This window comes from Oncorhynchus keta, chromosome 2, assembly GCF_023373465.1.
Source record: "Oncorhynchus keta strain PuntledgeMale-10-30-2019 chromosome 2, Oket_V2, whole genome shotgun sequence".
Taxonomy (NCBI): domain Eukaryota; kingdom Metazoa; phylum Chordata; class Actinopteri; order Salmoniformes; family Salmonidae; genus Oncorhynchus; species Oncorhynchus keta.
The window spans coordinates 14,931,776-14,950,781 of NC_068422.1; the positions used below are offsets into that span (position 1 = coordinate 14,931,776).

Consider the following 19,006-nt stretch of genomic DNA (forward strand, 5'->3'; position numbering starts at 1 on the left):
TTACACAATCATTTCACCAATATAGAGACCTGTAACACTTAATAGCAGATTTACAGTGTAACTGAACCTGCAGTGTGATGCGTTGCGATCCACTGGTTTTGCCCAATGAGGTCACGCCGTTTTGGCCCTCTGCACTGTTATTGGTCAGTGCTATCAGGTAGTGGTTGCCATTGCCGTCGGTGACCAGGGTGGGTGTGGTGCCCGATTTGAGGAGGTCCAATGAGAAGGTCTGGGAGGGGACCTGGGTGCTATTCTGTTGGCTGATGAAGACTGGAGTGACCTGAAGAGAATAGAGTAGGAAAGAGGCATATTCAAACACAGGGCCCAGACACGAGCCAATCATAATGACCCAACAGAGAAGGGGAAGAGACTTGTGTCAACTAGGTTTGAAACCTGTGTCTCCTGCTTGCCAAACTGTTTGCCTGTTGAGCTGAAGTCTTCAGGTTTCAGACAAGTTTATTCCGTTAAGTATAAAATATGGACCTGATGTGTGGCGACTGTCAGCGGCGTGTATTCCTATACTGTAGATCTGCAGACTGTACGATCGAGAGCTGTAATGGTTGAATGTACCTGTTGTGGGGTGACTGTCTGACTCAGTTGTTTGTTCTGCTGCTGTCTCTGGTACTGTCTCTGCTGCTTCCTCTGCAGTACTTGCAGCTGTTTGTCCTGCAGCTGTTTGTCCTGCAGCTGTTTGTCCTGCAGCTGTTTGTCCTGCAGCTGTTTGTCCTGCAGCTGTTTGTCCTGCAGCTGTTTGGCCTGCAGCTGTTTGTCCTGCAGCTGTTTGGCCTGCAGCTGTTTGGCCTGCAGCTGTTTGGCCTGCAGCTGTTTGGCCTGCAGCTGGAGCTGTTTCTGCTGGATGATCAGCTGTTGCTGGATTAACAACTGGGCCGAAGTAATCTGCTGCTGCATCTGCTGTGTCTGTTGTTGCTGGAGCTGTTTGGAATGCTGTTGTGTCTGTTGTTGTTGTTGTGAGTGTGTCTGTAGTAGTTGTGTCTGTAGTAGTTGTATCTGTGGTTGTTGTGCCTGCTGTTGTTTCAGTTGTTGTGTCTGTAGTATTTGTTGTGTCTGTTGTTCAACCTGTATCCGGGGGACCTGCTGCAGTTTGAGCAGGGTCTGCTGAGAGCACTGTGTCGGCTGAGCCTCGTCCACTCCCTCCATCCCTTCTTCTGTGTCTACCTCCTTCTTGATCCTCACCATGTCTGTGTTGGTGAGAGAGAGATTGAGGATGGTAGAGGCTTTGATGGGGGTGGTTTGGGCCTCCTGGGCATAACCGTTCACCAACACTCCCTGTACTCCCTCCATCTCTCTCACTGCTCCAGTCTGTTTCCCCTGTTCCAATTGGGAGCGCAGGTTCTCCACCAGCCTCTGTTTCTGCCTCAGCATGCGTGTCAGCTCCTCAATCTGCTTGTCCTTCTCCTGAAGCATCTGGTCCTTGTCCAAGGGGGAGGCCTCCATGGTTGGCCCGGCTAGGGGCTCCTGAGGTGGGGCGGCAGGCTGAAGCTCGGTGTGAGAATGACGGGACTGGGAGAGGCTGCAGGTGGATAAGTGACCCTGGTTCTCCTCTTTGATGGAGGCTGGGGAGTGGTGCTGTGGAGAAGGGTGCAGGCTGAGCTGGGTCAGGGGAGAGCTCACCATCTCCCCAAACACGTCTCCATTACAGCTGGTCTCGTCGGGGCTCATCACCGCCAGAGAACGTTCTGACGGGGTGGGGGAGACTGGAGGGGAGGAGCTCGTACTGCCAAACCTCAAAATACAGGCTGGAGCGGCAGTCTGAGCCAATGAGAAAGCGGGTACCTTCCCTGTTGCGTCTCCTGAATGGTGGGTGTGTGGATTAGTTCCAGCCTGGGGGGGGGCAGGGCTGATGGAGCCAGCAGGTTGGATTGAGGCGTGCGGTGGGGTTGGTTGGCTGGGTTTAGGGTTTACAGTAGCAGTAACACCAGCTCGATCTAAACCGTTCTGCTCCTGGTAGTTCCTCAGCCTCTCAATCAGGTCCATCTTGGTGCCAGACACGGTCAGACACCGTAGTTTCAGCTCCTGTTTCAGCTCAGCAACCTGGAGGAGAGAAGAAGTACAGTTATGATTCTGATCCATTACATCTCCCTCCCTCCCTCCAAAAGTGCATATCAATAGTCTTTATCTACACTGATCTGAAATAAATACATTCCCAGTAGCTAGTGTCTACACACAAAAGTATAATTATTTTTCGATGTATCCACCTATCTACTCACTTTGAAGTCATCCAGGTTGGCTGGTAGCGTCAAAGGTTTGGTCCCTCCCACAGGGGTTTGGCTCTGACGACTGGACCCATTCGGATTGGAAGGGACAGGGGCCGTCGGGGGAATACTGCGCAAAAGGGAAGGGGCGGGGTTGGTTGAAGGTGGTTGCTCTGCAGGTGGTCTGAGGAGAGAGAAACAACAGATGAGTCAGTCCACACACAGTCTTATGCAGCTAACCTTAAGGGGGCATACGATTCAGTTCAAAATCCTATTATTTTAACCCGTACCCTAACTTTAAGCCTAACCTTAACCATAGCTTAGGTTTAGGAGCTCGTGGGGACCAACAAAATGTTCCCAGTTGGTCAACTTTTTGTTTGTTTACTATTCTTGTGGGGACTTCTAGAGACACTCACACCTCTTTCTTCCCCCCACACTAACACCTCTTTCTCCCCCACCTCCACACACTTCTTACCCCCTACTCACACCTCTTTCTCCCCCCCCCCCACACCTCTTTCTCCCCCCACACTCACACCTCTTTCTTCCCCCCCCACTTCTCCCCCCACCTCATTTCTCCCCCCACACCTCTTCTCCCCCCACACTCACACCTCACACACCTCTTTCTCCCCCCACACACACACCTCTTTCTTCCCACCACACTCACACTTCTTTCTCCCCACTCACACCTCTCCCCGCCCCCCCCACACTCACACCTCTTTCTCTCCCCCACACTCACACCTCTCCCCCCCACACTCACACCTCTTTCTCTCCCCCACACTCACACCTCTCCCCCCCCCACACTCACACCTCTCCCCCCCCACACTTACACCTCTTCCCCCAAACTCATACATCTTTCTCCCCCAAACTCATACATCTTTCTCCCCCAAACTCATACATCTTTCTCCCCCAAACTCAAACCTCTTCCCCTCCCCCAAACTCACACCTCTTCCCCTCCCCCAAACTCACACCTCTTCCCCTCCCCCAAACTCACACCTCTTCCCCTCCCCCAAACTCACACCTCTTCCCCTCCCCCAAACTCACACCTCTTCCCCTCCCCCACACACTCACACCTCTTTACCCCACCTACTTACACCTTTTTACCCCACACACTCACACCTCTTTCCCCCACCTACTTACACCTTTTTACCCCACACACTCACTTGGGTGGTGCTGGGAGGATGGTGTGGTAGTTATAGTGCTGCTGCTGCTGGTGGAGAATCTGCAGCTGGAGGAACAGCTGCTGCTGGTGGAGGATCTTGGTGTAGGTGGAGTCCAGCTGAGGGGGAGGCTCCCGGTCAGCCTTCTGGTCCGGAGGGATGTACTGGTGGTACTTGAGCTTCTTCACCTTGGGCTTGTTGTCTTTGGCCTTCTTAGGCCTCTGGGGGGGCCGCTCCAAACTGGGTTTCGACTGGGAGTGGTGGAAGAGTGGGAGATGGGGAGAGGGAGAGAAGTGGTAAGTAAGATATGATTGCATGTATACACAAAGCATTAAATTCCATTTAATACTGGACACAGGGGATGTCTCTCACCTTGGTCTGACCAGTAGCAGGGCGGGAAGCTCCCGACATCACAGTCCCATTGGTCAGCTTCTGTGGTGGCAATGAGTCTTGGCCATTCACTAACAGTGGAGGTGGTGGTGGGACCTGGGTAAGGAACTGAGAAAACATCTGATTGGTCAGTTTAAGTGTCAATAATGGGACAACTCCTGTGATTACTTGTTTATGTAACTTGCAGGAATACCAGTGGCTATCTCCATTATGTGGCTATACGTACTGTTCAAAAATAAGACTTCAACCTACTAGCTGTGAGGGGGACATGTCCTTTTTCTGAGTGAGCATGTCAGAGGGGGACAGCTGAGAGAGTGGACCCAGTGGAGAGTCGTGATTGGCTAGCGTATCCGGAGAAAATGCATCACTGCTGTCCTCGTCCAATGAGGATTCTCCTGCACCCTTTGGAGAATCTGAGAGAAACATTTATTAAACCTCTATTTTGCCATTCTTCTTGCCAAACAAATGATTGTCTCTAACAACAAGTTGATTAGTTGTGAGGTTGAGTCTCACTACAACGAACATCAACTGTATTTCAAACAGAGGGAATAGTAATTGGTAATACGAAAAAGAGGCGATAGCCAAACCAGAATGACTAATGATGGAAGTGGTCACAGTCTCTCCAGCACAAGGATTTAGCAATAACAATGTCCCCACACCAGTCCAGTATTGTGACATTGATGCATTGCAATGATAACATTTAAGGAACATTTGAATGTGAACCATGAAAAGTGATTAATTGAATATAAGGGCGTTTGGGAGTGGTTGGGTACATTTGTCTGAGTGAAGGACTAATTCACCTGGCCAGTAAACGTGTTGCAGTGGACTGTGCACAGGAAGGACGCTCCTACCCAGTTGACTAAGGTGTTGTTGTGTACACACTGGAACTTATGTTGTGTATGTACCCAGTAAAGTGTTGCAATGAGAAGTAGTGTTGTATACTTGATCTGTAATGTATGTTACACTGGACAATAAGAATGGGTACATACCTAGAACAGAAGTGAGTGTTTCAGTGGACAGTGTGGGTGTGTGTGTGTGTGTGTGTGTGTGTGTGTGTGTGTGTGTGTGTGTGTGTGTGTGTGTGTGTGTGTGTGTGTGTGTGTGTGTGTGTGTGTTGCAGTGGACAGTGTGTGTATTGCAGTGGACAGTGTGTGTATTGCAGTGGACAGTGTGTGTATTGCAGTGGACAGTGTGTGTATTGCAGTGGACAGTGTGTATTGCAGTGGACAGTGTGTATTGCAGTGGACAGTGTGTGTTCATACCCAGTAGTGAGTGCTGCAGAGGACAGTCCAGGTCGACAGGCAGGATGTTCTTGTGGATGAGCTCTATAGGACCAGGTCTGTGGGAGATCTTATCATTGAGGTCATCAGCCAGCCTGGCCCTCTTCAGCTGCAGCTCCTTGGCCTGCAGAGACGGCTCTGCTGACGTCTCTGCGTGAAGAGAGAAGAGGAACAAAAACACACGGTATTAGGCCGGTTAGATGTACTGCTAAATTCTCTAAAACGACATTGGAGGCAGCTTATGGTAGAGAAATTAACATTAAATTCTCTGGCAGCAGCTCTGGTGGACAATCCTGCAATCAGCAGTGCCAATTGCACGCTCCCTCAAAACTTGAGACATCTGTGGCAGTGTTGTGTGACAAAACTGCACATTTTAGAATAGCATTTTATTGTCCACAGCACAAGGTGCATCTGTGTAATGATCATGCTGTTTAATCAGAGTATTGATATGCCACACCTGTCAGGGGTATGGATTATCTTGGCAAAGGAGAAACGCTCACGAACAGGAATGTAAACAAATCTTCCATACGCACAGAATTTTTGAGAAATAAGGTTTGTGTGTGTATGGAACATTTCTGGGATCTTTTATTTCAGCTCATGAAACATGGAACCAACACTTTACATGTTGCGTCTATATTTTTGTTCAGTGTAGATCAGCACAAACAGATGCGGTATATTTGTCTCACTGCCTCTAGAGAAGTAGTGTGTGGGGGTGTAGTTCTGTGGTGATCAGCGAGGGGGCGCTGTGACTCACCCTCCAGTATGTGCATCCTGACCAGCTCTGAGCGCTCAGGACGACTCCTGATCTTCCTCTTCAGATAGTCCTCAGTCTGGAAGAGAGGAGAGGAGAGATGGATGAGAGGAGAGATGGGAGAGATACAAATGGAGAGAGGGAGGGAGAGGGGGGAAAGAGGAAAGGTACAGGAGAGGGAGGGAGAAGGGAACAGTAGAGGGAGGGAGAAAGGGACAGGAGAGGGAGGGAGGGAGAAAGGGACAGGAGAGGGAGGGAGGGAGAAAGGGATAGGAGAGGGAGGGAGGGAGAAAGGGACAGGAGAGGGAGGGAGGGAGAAAGGGACAGGAGAGGGAGGGAGGGAGAAAGGGACAGGAGAGGGAGGGAGGGAGAAAGGGACAGGAGAGGGAGGGAGGGAGAAAGGGACAGGAGAGGGAGGGAGGGAGAAAGGGACAGGAGAGGGAGGGAGGGAGAAAGGGACAGGAGAGGGAGGGAGGGAGAAAGGGACAGGAGAGGGAGGGAGGGAGAAAGGGACAGGAGAGGGAGGGAGAAAGAAAGGGACAGGAGAGGGAGGGAGGGAGAAAGGGACAGGAGAGGGAGGGAGGGAGAAAGGGACAAGAGAGGGAGGGAGAATGAAAGGGACAGGAGAGGGAGGGAGAAAGAAAGGGACAGGAGAGGGAGGGAGAAAGAAAGGGACAGGAGAGGGAGGGAGAAAGAAAGGGACAGGAGAGGAAGGGAGAAAGAAAGGGACAGGAGAGGGAGGGAGAAATGGACAGGAGAGGGAGGGAGAAAGGGACAGGAGAGGGAGGGAGAAGCGAGAGAGAGCGGGAGAGGATGCACTTCAACAAAGACTGCACTTGTTGAACTAAAAAGAGAGAAAAAAGTGATGGAGAGACTACTAGACTTACCCTGGCTCTCTCCAGATTCCTCCGCTGCTCGTGGAAGGCCGCCGGACTCTTCAGTGCTGCGGTGAGGGAAAGAGAGAAAACAATAAAGGAGAGGGAACGACAGTGAATGAAAACTCCAACAAATGAGTACAGAGCAAAGCAATAGTGGAGACAGTGTGAGAGCTGATACTGAGGAACACATGCACAAAGCAGAACTCTCTATATGAAAAAGTCACTGCCATTCTATTCACCAAACAGTAATAACAGAAAACAGAACAGTATGTTTTTGTCTTGACTAGTAAGTGACCTGTTTCAGCAGAACAGTGAAGGAGGAACAGCTTGCTATAGTGTAAGAGAGGTGTACGCAGGGGAACCCATAGAACTATCAATAAAGATGTGAATTACAGCACAGCCAGGAGATTTAAGGAGGACATGTGAAAGTTTCTCTTTCTGAGAAAGACTTTGTACACTTATCACTCTCTTCAACTGTATGGGTCTTCAGCATGCCCCCGTGTGTCACATCATTCAGAAGTTGGAAAACACAAAGACGTGCGCACCAACCCACACACACTAGATGGTTGAAGAGGATGTTGGAGGGACACTGAAGATTTCATCATCACCTTTTGCCCAATGTGAAGCCTTAAATCAGCTCAACTGTCAAACAGTGACGTCTGGCCCTGCTGTGTGTGTGCGTGTTTATTGAGGGACGCAATGCTGGCTTATGGAAGGTCAAATAGGAGGGTCGCAGACTGGCATGCCTAAATATTGGCCTGGGATTCCTGTGATGTAACTAATCAAATCAAGTCGACTTTTGCCTACAAATACATGCAAATGGATCATGGAGGATCCAGCCTTCTCTGTAATTCAGTCTGCTTTATAGTACCAACTGCAAATCCATGGCGTGAGCACATTATGGTCTATTAACTCTACAGAGCCTTGACGGTAAAGCAGTTCTGCTATAGCTTTGGGCCATCGTCATAAGAAGTCCCTTTTAAAAGGCTGGTTGGTAATGCCTCCTCCTCCACAAGAAGACAACCTGACCCTCAGTAATCTGGATTAATCTGGAATCAAGTCCTGTATGTCTGAGCTAGGCCACCATAGAGACACCTAGTTCTCCTGGCCCGTTGTTGTTGTGTATAAGAATGGGAGCACAGGGGAGAGAGAGGCCCATTATATGGCCAGGTTAGACACGTAAACAATAAGGTCTGGGGGGGTGTGGAATGCAGGAGAGAGGCACTGATTGCAAATATACCACAGCTAAGGGCTGTTCTTAGGCACGACGCAACGCAATCAGTGCCTCTCTCCTGTAAGAAGTAGCCCATGCACTTCCTCCTACCAACAGCTGAACACCGAGTCTCCTCAGTCTCTTCAGCTGCTGAAGAGAACACATAACAGGAAGTGGACACAGAAGGGGAAGCTGGCTGGCCCACTTGATGATAACACCACCACTCCAGAACATAACATAACACAACACAAATTACAACAACACAATGCAAATTACAACAACAGAACAGGCCTGTCAGTCCAAGGGGACCAGGAACAGACACTGTACTGGTCAAGAATGCAGAGGGTGACATTGTATTATATTTGCTGGTCTAGACTCTAGAGATAAGAATAGAGTTTGGGCACTACTTACGTGGCATGATCCCTTGGCTGACCAGCTCCTCCCGGGTGCGTCTCTGCTGTAGTTTGAGCTGGAGGACTGCATGACAACAGAGAGAGAGGGAGAGAGGAGAGTCAGCAACTGCCAGCATGGAAACAACAACCACCTCTTCAAAACCAGAGTTTCAGTCCCAGACTGCCATCCTACACTGAACCGTCCATCCGCACGGCAGAGAGGGTATCCTTGTGTCAACAAACACTGGAGTAGACAGCTTGAGCAGGACTCAATGGACAGAACCCACTCCCTCTCTCTTTCATTCTCTTTCGTTTCCTCCCTCACTCTTAAAAAAAGCTGTGGCAGAGGGCAAAGGGAGGGTGGAGTTTGGTGGCATTTATTACAAACTTCCTGTTTCTAAACTCTCGGTTGTTGATTGCGCAGTGCGCTTATAAAAACCCACACAGAATGTATGTGTGTGTGTGAGAGAGCGAAAGAGAGATAGAGGGGAAGATAAAGGAGAGAGAGATTACACAGATCCACAAAGACTTTGAAAACAAACCCAATTGTGATAAACTCCTTTATGTACTGGGTGAAATACCACAGTGTGCCATCACAGCAGCAAGATTTGTGATCTGTTCCCACAAGAAAAGGGCAACCAGTGAAGAACAAACACCATTGTAAATACAACCTATATTTATGTTTATTTATTTTCCCTTTTGTACTTTAACTATTTGCACATCGTTACAACACTGTATACAGCACTGTCTTTCTTCTTTTGGAATGTTTACTGTAATTTCTTCTGGTTTATTTCACTTTTTGTAAAGACCCTTAAATTGAAAAATGGAATTGAGAGAGATAGAGGAAGGGGGGGGGGGCTAGAGAGGGGGAAAGAGAGAGCGAATGAGAGATAGGGGGAGATAAATAGAGAACGAATGAAAGAGAGAGAGCAAGAGAGTGATGGGGGGAGATAAGAGAGCAAAAGAGAGAGTGAAAGTGTGAGATAGAGGATATATGAAGCGAAAGAGATAAATAGGGGGAGCTAGAGAGAGATAAAGAGATAGTGAAAGAGAGCCAAATAGATATTGGGGAGATAGAGAGTGTGAAAGAGAGCAAGATAGAGATCGATGGGGAGATAGAGAGAAGGGAGATAAGAGAGCAAGATAAAGAGAGAAAGAGAGATACAGATATGGAGAAAGCAAAAGAGATAGAGGAGGAGAGAGAGTGCAAAAGAGGGAGTGTGAGAGCGAAAGAGATATTAGGGAAGATAGAGCAAAAGAGAGGGGGAGATAAAGAGAGAAGGGAGATAAGAAAGCGAGATAAAGAGCAAGTGAAAGAGAGACTGCAAAAGAGACAAATAGAACAAAAAAGAGAGAGAGGTAAAGAGAAAGTGAAAGAGAGGGGGTGATAGAGAGCGAGAGATAAAGACAGAGAGAGAAAGAGTACGAAAAAGAGATAGAGAGCAGGGAGAGATGGGAAGATAAAGTGAGCGAAACAGAGAGATAGAGGAGATAAAGAGAGGGGGAGAGAGGTGAGAGAGCGAGCAAACAAAAAAGAGCGATGAAGAGAGCGAAAGATAGTGTGAAAGAGAGAAATAGAGGAGGAGATGAGAGAGAAAGAGAGAGACAAAGGGAGAGTGAGAGATGCAGGCGGTAATTCTGTCAGCAGACTGTTATACCACTGCCATTCTTAGGTCGACCTATTACTATGCATTCCTCACAGTAGCCTGTATTATCAAGCCAAGCTATGGTATGCAATCCATCAATGTAAATAATGCAGAAAGAATTGTTGGTACTGCAAGTCTTGCAACAATTAAGGGAAGTAAGCAGGTCCTTGTCAGTCTTCCAGTCAGAACAACTGACCTGACCCCCAGTGGTGTAAAGTACTTTAAAATACTTTGAAGTACTATATAAGTAGTTTTTTGGGGTATCTGTACTTTACTATTTATATTGTTTACAACTTTTACTGTACTACATTCCGAAAGAAAATAATGTATTTTTTACGTCATACATTTTCCCTGACAACCAAAAGTACTTGTTACATTTTGAAATGCTTAGCAGGACAGAAAAATGGTCCAAATCACACTCATCAAAAGAACATCCCTGGTCATGACTCTGATCTGGCAGACTCACTAAATACAAATGCTTCGTTTGTAAATTATGTCTGAGTGATGGAGTGTGCCTCTGGCTATCTATAAATAAATAAAAACAAGAAAATGGTGCCATCTGGTTTGCTTAATATAGGGAATTTGAAATGATTTATACTTTTGATAAATAAGTATATTTAGTAAGTACATTTACTTTTGATACTTAAGTATATTTAAAACCAAATACTTTTAGATTTTTTACTCAAGTAGTATTTTACTAGGTAACTTTGAGTAATTTTATATTATGATATCTTTACTTTTACTCAAGTATGACAATTGGGTACTTTTTCCACTATTGCTGACCCCTAACCACCTAAACTACTTTGTGTTTGAGTGACACGAGATACACATCTCTTCAAAGGACTCAGGCTAAGTGAGTGTCCTGCTTCCCTGTCCCTTCAGTCCAGATGTAAATACTCTTCCACACCTCTCCTTTCCATCCATGTTGTCATTCCTTCTGGACCACTGACATCTGAAAGCAAGGGGTACAGTTGTAAGTTCCACCATGAACATCCCTCTGGATCTACTGTAGTCATGGATGAAGTAGGACGAGGAGAATACTATTTATTAGAATACAGGCCCCAGGCATCCACAGCTAGAGAGGAGAGAAGAGAGAGAAGATGAGAGAGAAAGCGAGAGAGAGAAAGATAAGAGAGAATGCAGAGAGAGAGAAAGAAAGATAAGAGAGAATGCAGAGTATAACCCATATTTATTTTCCCTTTTGTACTTTAACTATTTGCACATATGATATTTGAAATTTCTATTATTTTACAACTTTTGTGAGTGTAATGTTTAATGTTAATAAACAAAAGTAAAATAAACAATAAAAATGATCTACTTCACTTGCTTTGGCAATGTTAACATATTTCCTATTCCAAAAAAGCCCTTAAATTGAATTGAGAAAGAGAATAGAGATAAAAGAATGCAGAGTGAGAGAGAAGAAAGATGAGAGAGAGGATAGAGAGAGAATGCAGAGAGAGCAAACTAGAATGCTATTTGGCCCTAAACAGAGAGTACAGTGGCAGAATACCTGACCACTGTGACTGACCCAAACTTAAGGAAAGCTCTGACTATGTAGACTCGGTGAGCATAGCCTTGCTACTGAGAATGGTCGCCGTAAGCAGACCTGGCTCTCAAAAGACAGGCTATGTGCACACTGCCAACAAAATGGAGGTGGAAACTGAGCTGCACTTCCTAACCTCCTGCCAAATGTATGACCATATTAGAGACACGTATTTCCCTCAGATTACACAGATCCACAAAGAATTCAAAACAAACCCAAGTTTGATCAACTCCCATATCTACTGGGTGAAATACCACAGTGTGCCATCACAGTGGCAATATGTGACCTGTTGCCACAAAAAAAGGGCAACCAGTTAAGAACAAACACTATTGTAAATACAACCCATATTTATTTTCCCTTTTGTACGTTAACTATTTGCACATTGCTACAACACTCTATACAGACAAAATATGGAATTTGAAATGTCTATTATTTTGGAACTTCTGAGTGTAATGTTTACAGTAAATTTGTATTGTTCATTTCACAAATGTTTATTATCTATTTCACTTGCTTCGACAATGTTAACATATGTTTCCCACGCCAACAAAGCCCCTTAAATTGAATTGAGAGAGAGAGAAGAAAGATGAGAGAGAATGCAGAGAGTGTGAGAGAGAAAAAGAGAGACAAAAGAACAGGGAGGAGGGCCAACAGTGTGCTGCTCATGTGTCATTAGGTCTAATTAAATATGTCTGCCACTGTCCCCAAAGGGCCTCCAGACCTGGCACAGCTTAGCCCACACCTACTGTGCGTGCGTGCGTACACACACACACACACACACACACACACGGTTAAGACCGTTGGGCCATTAACCAAAATGTCGCTGGTTCAAATCCCCAAATCTGACATTCTGCCATTGAGCAAGGCAATTAAGCCCCAACAACAACTGTTCCCAGAACGTCGATGACGTTGAAGAAGGCACCCCCCGCACCCCACACCTCTCTGATTCAGAGGGGTTGGGTTCAATGTACAAGACACATTTCAGTTGAATGCATTCAGTTCTGCAACTGATACCTTCCCCTTTCCCACACACACAGCTAGAAGTCTCCCTTATGAACTCACATGCACACACACACTTGGCATGGCCGAACACTTAGCATGGCCATTGGAACAGTTCTATTTGGAAAGCACAGTAATCATCCAATGACCTCACCATTTGGACATTAGCTTGATCATTACACACCACAACCAGGGAGTTATATGAGGAATGACCGAAGCCAATGACTTATTATGGTTTACGACACGGATCAATAAGAAAGGAGCAAGAAGGGGATGGATGAAGCTTGACAGAAGTCTGGTCACCATACAGAACCAAACCCAAAGCTTGTGCTAGACAAATGTTTTTGAATTATAACATCTTGGGGTAGCCTACATTCTTTTAGTCTTCTAACCTCACCCACACACCTTCTTTTAGTCGTCTAACCTCTCCCACCTGCCTTCTCTTAGTCGTCTAACCCCACCCACCCACCTTCTTTTAGTCGTCTAACCCCTCCCACCCACCTTTAGTCTTCTAACCCCACCCACCTTATTTCAGTCGTCTAACCCCACCCACCCACCTTCTTTTAGTCGTCTAACCCCACCCACCCACCCACCTTCTTTTAGTCGTCTAACCCCACCCACCCACCCACCTTCTTTTAGTCATCTAACCCCACCCACCCACCTTCTTTAGACTAACCCCTCCCACCCACCTTCTTTAGTCATCTAACCCCACCCACCCACCTTCTTTAGACTAACCCCTCCCACCCACCTTCTTTAGTCTTCTAACCCTACCTACCCACCTGCTTCTAGTCATCTAACCCCTCCCACCCACCTTCTTTAGTCATCTAACCCCACCCACCCAACTTCTTTTAGTCTTCTAATCCCTCCCACCCACCTTTTTTTTCCCCATCTTCTAACCCCACCCACCTTTTTTTAGGCTGTGATAAGTTTGTCTCTCGTAGTCCATCCTCAAGTCTTGCTTGTCTAGCTCTTCCCCCATTGGAACATAGTCCAAGGGGGCGGGTTCAAAGGACAGGAAGTGGTTGGTGTCAAGCATTATTATTTAGACTTGCTATTAATTATCTTTGTAAGAGGTGTCGTCGTTCAAGTCTTGAATGGACGCTGATATAGCGGTGGCCAACGATATAGAGCTAAAGGCGGGCGGGTCTCTAAAAAGAGGTCTCGTCAGCAATCGACGAAATCAAGATCGTATTGACTTTCCTTTCACCTACATCGAGGCAGGGAGAAGACGTTAGTCTTATTCATTGCTTGTCCAGATAATCAACCTTTGACAAGCACAGTCAGAATTTAAGAAAAAGTAGCTTGAAAATTCTATCAAAAAAGGGGATGTGATTCGATTCAAGAAAGCTTGTAGTCTTCTGTCTTCCAGGTCAGAACGTCTATTTTCTTCTCTGTCTCTCCATCCTTCCCTCGTTTTCTCTCATCGTGACTGTCAGCTAGGAACGATAGAGCTGCTCTACAAAGGTGTCCAATGAGACAGTGGAAATCGTCAGGGTAAAGCCAAATATGAAAAAGAGAGAGAACGAGGAAAGAGAGAAAAAGGAAAGCAGCAGCAGAGATGAGCCCAGAGAGAGACTGCTCTGCTTGCGGCTCCTCAGTCACGACACGCGCGCGCACGTGGTGGTGTTAGTGATAGAGTTCTCCTGTGCAGCTGTTACCATTCATTCATAGTTACAATCTGAATCTCTGCCCACAAGTTGACAACACCGACTCAAGCGTTTTTCATTATTTTTTACTATTTTCTCCATTGTAGAATAATAGTGAAGACATCGAAACAATGAAATAACTTTTAAAAAATAATCCAAAAATATTTTACCAGGTAAGTTTACTGGGAAAACATTCTCCTTTACAGCAACAAGCCGGGGAATAGTTACAGGGGAGATTTGGGGCGGCAGCGTAGCCTAGTGGTTAGAGCGTTGGACTAGTAACCGGAAGGTTGCGAGTTCAAACCCCCGAGCTGACAAGGTACAAATCTGTCGTTCTGCCCCTGAACAGGCAGTTAACCCACTGTTCCCAGGCCGTCATTGAAAATAAGAATATGTTCTTAACTGACTTGCCTGGTTAAATAAAGGTTAAAAAAAAAAATAAAAAAAAAATAAAAATGAGGGGAATGAATGAGACAATTGTAAGCTGGGGATGATTAGGTTACTGTGATGGTATGATGGACAGATTAGGAATTTAGCCAGGACACCGGGGTTAGAACACCTACTTCGATAAGTGCCATGGGATCTTTAGTGACCACAGAGTCAGACAGCCGTTTAGCATCCCATCCGAAAGATGGCACCCTGCACAGGGCAATGTCCCCAAATCACTGCCCTGGGGCATTGGGATATTTATTTGACCAGAGGAAAGGGTGCATCCTACTGGCCCTCCAACACCACTTCCAGTAGCATCTGGGTCTCCCATCCAGGGACCGATCAGGACCAACCATGCATAGCTTCTGAAGCAAGCCAGCAGCGGGACACAGGGTGTTATGCTGTAGTGAAATCATGTAGTAACCAAAAAAGTGTTATACAATATATATTTTTGATCATTCAATGTAGACACCCTTTGCCTTGATGACAGCTTTGCACACTCTTGGCACCTGGAATGCATTTCAATTAACAAGTGTGTCTTGGTAAAAGTTAGTTTGTGGAATTGTTTCCTTCTTAATGCGTTTGAGCCAATCAGTTGTGATGTGACAAGGTTGGGGTGGTACAGATGAAATCGTAAGTTTACATACACCTTAGCCAAATACATTTAAACTCACTTTTTCACAATTCCTGACATGTAATCCTTGTAAAATTCCCTGTGGAGGGTCAGTTAGGATCACCACTTCATTTTAATGTGAAATTCTTTATTTCAGCTTTTATTTATTTCATCACATTCCCTGTGGGTCAGAAGTTTACATACACTCAATAAGTATTTGGGAGCACTGCCTTTAAAATGTTTAATTTGGGTCAAACTTTACAGGTAGCCTTCCACAAGCTTCCCACAATAAGCTGGGTGAATTTTGGCCCATTCCTCCTGACAGAGCTGGTGTAACTGAGTCAGGTTTGTCGGCCTCCTTGCTCGCACACGCTTTTTAAAATCTGGACACAGGGCTTTGCGATGGCCACTCCAATACCTTGACTTTGTTGTCCTTAAGCCATTTTGACACAAATTTGGAAGCATGCTTGGGGTCATTGTCCATTTGGAAGACCTATTTGCGACCAAGCTTTAACTTCCTAACTGATGTCTTGAGATGTTGCTTCAATATATCCACATAATTGTCATGCCTCATGATTCCATCTATTTTGTGAAGTGCACCAGTCCCTCCTGCAGCAAAGCACCCCCACAACATGATGCGGCCACCCCCGTGCTTCACGGTTGGGATGGTGTTCTTCAGCTTGCAAGCCTCCCTCTTTTTCCTCCAAACATAATGGTCAATATGGCCAAACAGTTATATTTTTGTTTCATCAGACCAGAGGACATTTCTCCAAAAAGTATGATCTTTGTCCCCATGTGCAGTTGCAAAGTCTGGCTTTTTTGTGCCAGTTTTGGAGCAGGCCTTGCTGAGCGGCCTTTCTGGTTATGTCGATATAGGTCTTGTTTTACTGTGGATATAAATACTTTTGTACCCGTTTCCTCCAGCATCTTCACAAGATCCTTTGCTGTTGTTCTGAGATTGATTTGCAATTTTTGCACCAAAGTACGGTCATCTCTAGGAGACAGAACACGTCTCCTTTCTGAGGGCTATGACGCCTGCGTGGTCCCATGGTGTTTATACTTGCGTACCATTGTTTTTACAGATGTGGTACCTTCAGGGGTTTGGAAATTGCTCCCAAGGATGAACCAGACTTGTGGAGGTCTACAAATGATTTTTCTGAGGTCTTGGCTGATTTATTTTGATGTTCCCATGATGTCAAGCAAAGAGGCACTGAGTTTGAATATAGGCCTTGAAATACATCCACAGGTACATGTCCAATTAGCTCAAATGATGTCAATTAGCCTATCAGAAGCTTCATAAGCCATGATCTCATGTTCTGGAATTTTCCAAGCTGTTTAACCTCTCTGCGCACCGAAACCGTTAGCGGGATGAAATTCAACAACATATGGTGATCGCTACATAAATAGTCATATTAAACATTCATGAAAATACAAGTGTCTCACATGTTTCGAAAGCCTAGAATCTTGCTAATCCAACTGCGTTGTCAGATTTAAAAAAGGATTTACTGCAAAAGAATACGATGCGATTATCTGAGGATAGAGCCCCATAAAAAAACTATTTCAACCAGCACAGGCATAACAAAATCACAAACTGCAATAAAATAAATTGTTTACCTTTGACGATCTTCCTCTGTTTGCAATCCCAATGCTCATTGTTACACAATGAATGGTCTTTTGTTTGAAAAAAAACAATTTTTAAAGCCTAACACGAAACATTTTGTGAACCGCTTGTGTCGTGAATTCCGTCTCACTCCATTTGACGACACACTCGATGTAGATACACACACTAAACGTGACTTTCAGGTCATGTTTGGTTTCATTGCAATCAACTGGTTTGTTTGTAACACAACCGAACCTGATGGGTCATTTCGCGGGACGTATTGACTGAAAGAAACCGATTTGAAGACAACAAGTAATGACATCATTGTGCACCAATGATATGACCGCTGTTTCGTTGATTGACTGTATTTTAACCCAATGACCACTGATCGTCTTGAAATCTAGCTGGGTAGATAGCCAATGAGCTGAGGTAAAAGGCAATATGTAATGTTTATGTGTTGGAAGACCAACCCATGTAGTCAACTCCGGCGTAAAGAGGGTCATTCACCATTGAAGATTCATACCGGAAGAAGCCACGCATGTTACGCACATCGTTGTTTTGGTAAAGCGCATCTTCAGCTGTTTATATATCAATCAGTATGGCGACTAAGTCAGGGAAAGCTAAATCTAAGTCCAGATATACAGATGTACACACAATTTTAGAAGAAATTGATCGGGAAAGTGAGACAGATTGTTGGAGGACGATTCATTTAGCGATTCCCAAATGGAGGAATATTTTTTGAACGGAGAGGACCGTTTTGGACTAGTAAGTTCTTCTCATGCTAATGCCGTTGTTTGAAATTAATAATATAAAATATTATTTGTGATTTTAATTTTTTTTGTAGCAATACATAAAAAATGTAATGTGAGATGCGTGTGTCTGCTGCCCCACCCCCACATGAAATAGCCTATTTGAGGCTGTTGAGGGGAGGGCAGGCCCACAACAATGTCCAAAGTGAAATGGAGACAGTAGATACAGCTGGTCTGTTGTAATATAATAAAGACAGTGGATCTAGCTGGTCTGTCATAATATAATAAAGACAGTGGATCTAGCTGGTCTGTCATAATATAATAGAGACAGATCTAGCTGAAATGTCATAATATAAAATAGACAGTAGATCTAGCAGGTATATATATATATGTTTATTATACCTGTTGATACAGGGCTCATATGTGAAACTATTATTTTATTTATTATTATTTTATTTAATATGTGAAACTATTTTAACTGAACATTTTCTTTCACAGTGACACTGACTCCGAATGGGAGCCCCCAGTGCCATGGTGTCCATCCCCCACTGAAGCTGGTTCATCCAGCTCCTGCCACAAGTGGTGTTCATCTGCCCAAATTAATTTATGCAGGCATGGATGTGCCTCAGGCCCAAAAGGGCAGAGCATGGAGGCGTCGCAGTGTTCTTTGCTAAATGAAGTTCCCCATCACCTGCAACACATGCTTGGTGACCCTCTGCTTTACAGCAGAAAGAGACTGCTATGGCACCTGACATCAGCAGCACAATATTGTGTAGAGGACTGAGGGTCTTCCAAATATTGAAAGTGTTATTTTGTAAATTTCTCCATTTTGGGGGGGGGGTGTTAGAATACCATTTTGGTATTTTGTATATAGTTATTCCATTCAAAATGTATAACTTCACCAATTTGGCCACTTGGGTACATTTGGGCTACTTGTGTGGGACACCTGGGTGACTTCATGATAAATGTCATGTCGCACACTCATTTTGGAAGTTATCATTCTGAAACTTTGCACAAGTACTGATGCCCTCTTATGTTTTTCACTGAAATTGTCCCCATCATCCCACCTGAATGTTTGTTTTGTCTTGTTCATTTTAAAGTTGATGATAAAACAATAAAAATGAAAAAACGTATGGTTTTTGTTATTTTCTTATTTTCTCCAACATTCAATTCACATTTACACAAACTTCAGTGTTTTCTTTCAAATTAAATCAAGAATATGCATATCCTTGGTTCTGAGCCTGAGCTACAGGCAGTTAGATTTGGGTTATGTCTTCAGGCGGTAGCTGGGGGGTAGCTGTAAGAGGTTAAAGGCACAGTCAACTTCGTGTATGTAGACTTCTGACCCACAGGAATTGTGATACAGTGAATTATAAGCGAAAAAATCTGTCTGTAAACAATTGTTGGAAAAATTACTTGTGTCATGCACAAAATAGATGTCCTAACCTACTTGCCAAAACTATAGTATGTTAACAGGAAATTTGTGGAGTGGTTGAAAAACGAGTTTCAA

General features: G+C 45.1%; 1 protein-coding gene across 8 annotated transcripts in view; it reads right to left on the minus strand.

Moving 5' to 3' along the window:
* The window catches only part of LOC118397063 (myocardin-related transcription factor A-like), a 64,350-nt gene that overhangs the window by 8,656 nt on the left and 36,688 nt on the right, over positions 1-19,006 (minus strand). For 4 of the 8 annotated variants that reach the window (XM_035791527.2, XM_035791484.2, XM_035791507.1 and 1 more), the window contains exons 5-15: positions 10,828-10,872; positions 8,294-8,359; positions 6,679-6,734; positions 5,795-5,870; positions 5,023-5,190; positions 4,013-4,173; positions 3,743-3,868; positions 3,374-3,621; positions 2,229-2,397; positions 571-2,052; positions 68-280 (exon numbers count right to left, since the gene is read on the minus strand). In XM_035791527.2, coding sequence (XP_035647420.1) covers positions 68-280; positions 571-2,052; positions 2,229-2,397; positions 3,374-3,621; positions 3,743-3,868; positions 4,013-4,173; positions 5,023-5,190; positions 5,795-5,870; positions 6,679-6,734; positions 8,294-8,359; positions 10,828-10,872 — 2,810 coding nt within the window. The remainder of the gene's footprint in view (positions 1-67; positions 281-570; positions 2,053-2,228; positions 2,398-3,373; positions 3,622-3,742; positions 3,869-4,012; positions 4,174-5,022; positions 5,191-5,794; positions 5,871-6,678; positions 6,735-8,293; positions 8,360-10,827; positions 10,873-19,006) is intronic. The other 4 variants (XM_035791517.2, XM_052472834.1, XM_035791556.2 and 1 more) reach the window with 1 other exon arrangement.